The sequence below is a fragment of the Rhinopithecus bieti genome, unplaced genomic scaffold (genome assembly GCF_001698545.2).
Source record: "Rhinopithecus bieti isolate Rb0 unplaced genomic scaffold, ASM169854v2 scaffold_81031, whole genome shotgun sequence".
In the NCBI taxonomy this organism is placed as follows: Eukaryota; Metazoa; Chordata; class Mammalia; order Primates; family Cercopithecidae; genus Rhinopithecus; species Rhinopithecus bieti.
The window spans coordinates 1,056,789-1,058,698 of NW_016830217.1; the positions used below are offsets into that span (position 1 = coordinate 1,056,789).

General features: G+C 49.9%; 1 protein-coding gene across 1 annotated transcript in view; it reads right to left on the reverse strand.

The window, feature by feature from the left end:
* Positions 1–1,522, reverse strand: part of LOC108524251 (chymotrypsin-like elastase family member 2A) — a gene marked incomplete at its 5' end in the record, with an annotated part of 27,157 nt that extends 25,635 nt beyond the window's left edge. The window contains 2 exons of the mRNA XM_017865249.1: positions 160–353; positions 1,425–1,522. Of these exons, the coding sequence (XP_017720738.1) occupies positions 160–353; positions 1,425–1,522 (292 nt within the window). The remainder of the gene's footprint in view (positions 1–159; positions 354–1,424) is intronic.
* Between the last annotated feature and the right edge of the window lie 388 nt (positions 1,523–1,910).

Sequence of the window (1,910 nt, forward strand, 5' to 3'; positions counted from 1 at the left end):
AGCAAACCCAGGTCACTCTGGCAGTCTTTGCTTCTCCCTCCTGAGGTCACATCCCCACCCCAGACATCTTTGTAGCTGGTTCCACCTCTAAGAGGCCAGAGCTTCCTCCCCCTCCCTACAGAAGCAGCAGACGGCATGTGGTGAGGCTGAGACCCTTGCCTCTGAGAGACTCCCATCTGTTCCCTGACAACCTCACCCCCAAGTGCATCCGGACAGTAACGAACCCATTGGAGACATCGCTGGAGTTCCAGTTCTCATGCACCACAGTCTTAGAGACACTGACGGCCAGCGAGCCAGACTCCGCAATGTAGAGGTTGTGCCGTCCCAGCGCCACAGCGTAGGTCCAGGAGGAGCTGGGAGAAAGGGGGCCCAGGGAGAGGGTCACCTCCAGAGGCCTGGCTTTGGATAATGGTGGGATAGACCCAAGTAACTGGCTGCTGCATGAGCCACTAGTTGGGGCTTGGGCTTGGGGATCTTTCCTCCCCTGGGACAATCAGTTAGTTATAGTAGAGCCTAAAGTATATAACGTAAGAACTATGATCATATAATAATTGTTACTATACTAACTCTAAACTACAATATAAAATCAATGTTGTAATAACACAGACTCTGTAGTATTATGGAGGGAATGAGATGAACACAGAGAAAACAGGAGCCATTTGCTCTCAAGGACATTTTCCCACCTTTCATTTTCAGATGGGGAAACTGAGGCCCAGAGAGGCATAACCTGGGCCAGAGTCCCACCGTTAGTGAGAAACCAGAACCAGAAGCCAGGACTCCTGACTGTAAGTCTCTATTAGTTTCCCCATCACCTCATAGAGCTTATTATAAATTAGTTGGGAGAAGGGATCACTCCTGGAAGGAGTCACAACGACCCAGCAGAAGCTCCGGTGAGTTCCAGCTGTGATGAGCAGAGGTCACGGACAACAAAGAGGATAAGTGAACAACGTTGCAGAACCTTGTGGGCCTTTATAATTAGTCTATAATTCAGAATTAGCTTTCACTGGGCACTTACTAAGTGCCAGGCCCTTTAGTAAATCAACTCATTGAATTCACACTAAATTCTGTTACTCCATTGTTTTCTGCAGGTGATGGTATTGAAGCTTTGAGAAGTCAAGTTGTTCAAGGGAACCCAATTCCAGATCCAGAGGCCACATGTAGTTTCCCCAAGAGGGCAGAGATTAGGCCTTCCCCTTCTCCTCATCCTCCCTCAGTACCTGGCACAGCACACCCCATCTATGCCATGTACTGACATTGATAGGCCAACACACTGAACCATTGATTGACTACAGCTTGTGTCTCGGCCAGGCTAGTGGTTATTTTCAAGGCTGCTTTATGTAGTGTGGTTCAGGCCATTTAAGCCCCCAGCTCAGAAATGAGCACCGAGTGGTAAGCAGGTCAAGCGCCCAGGGAATGGCAGTTACTTGATGCAGTGCGCAGCCGTCAGGACCCAGCTGTTGTTTATCAGGGACCCTCCGCAGGTGTGGTACCAATTGCCATTGGAGGCGTATAGCAGGGAGACCTGGGGAGAAACACAGGAGCTCTGTGGCTGTGGCTGAAAAAGCAGGGCCTCCCTGCACTCCAGTTTCCCAAGAACAGGGCTGGGACTAGGGTAAGGGGAGTGAGACACTCACCTCAGGTGCACAACTTAAGGGGCACCCAAAACCTCAGACGTCATGATAAAAAAACATGTTAATGCAATCTATATTAAAACGAATCAGGCCAGGCATGGTGGCTCATGCCTTTAATCCCAACACTTTGGGAGGCCAAGGAAGCAGGATCACTTGAGCCCAGGAGTTTGAAACCAGCCTGGGCAAGATGGTGAATCCCCATCTGATAAGGTTTGACTGTGTCCCCACCCAAATCTCATCTTGAATTTAGCATAATCCCCACGTGTCGTGGGAGGGACC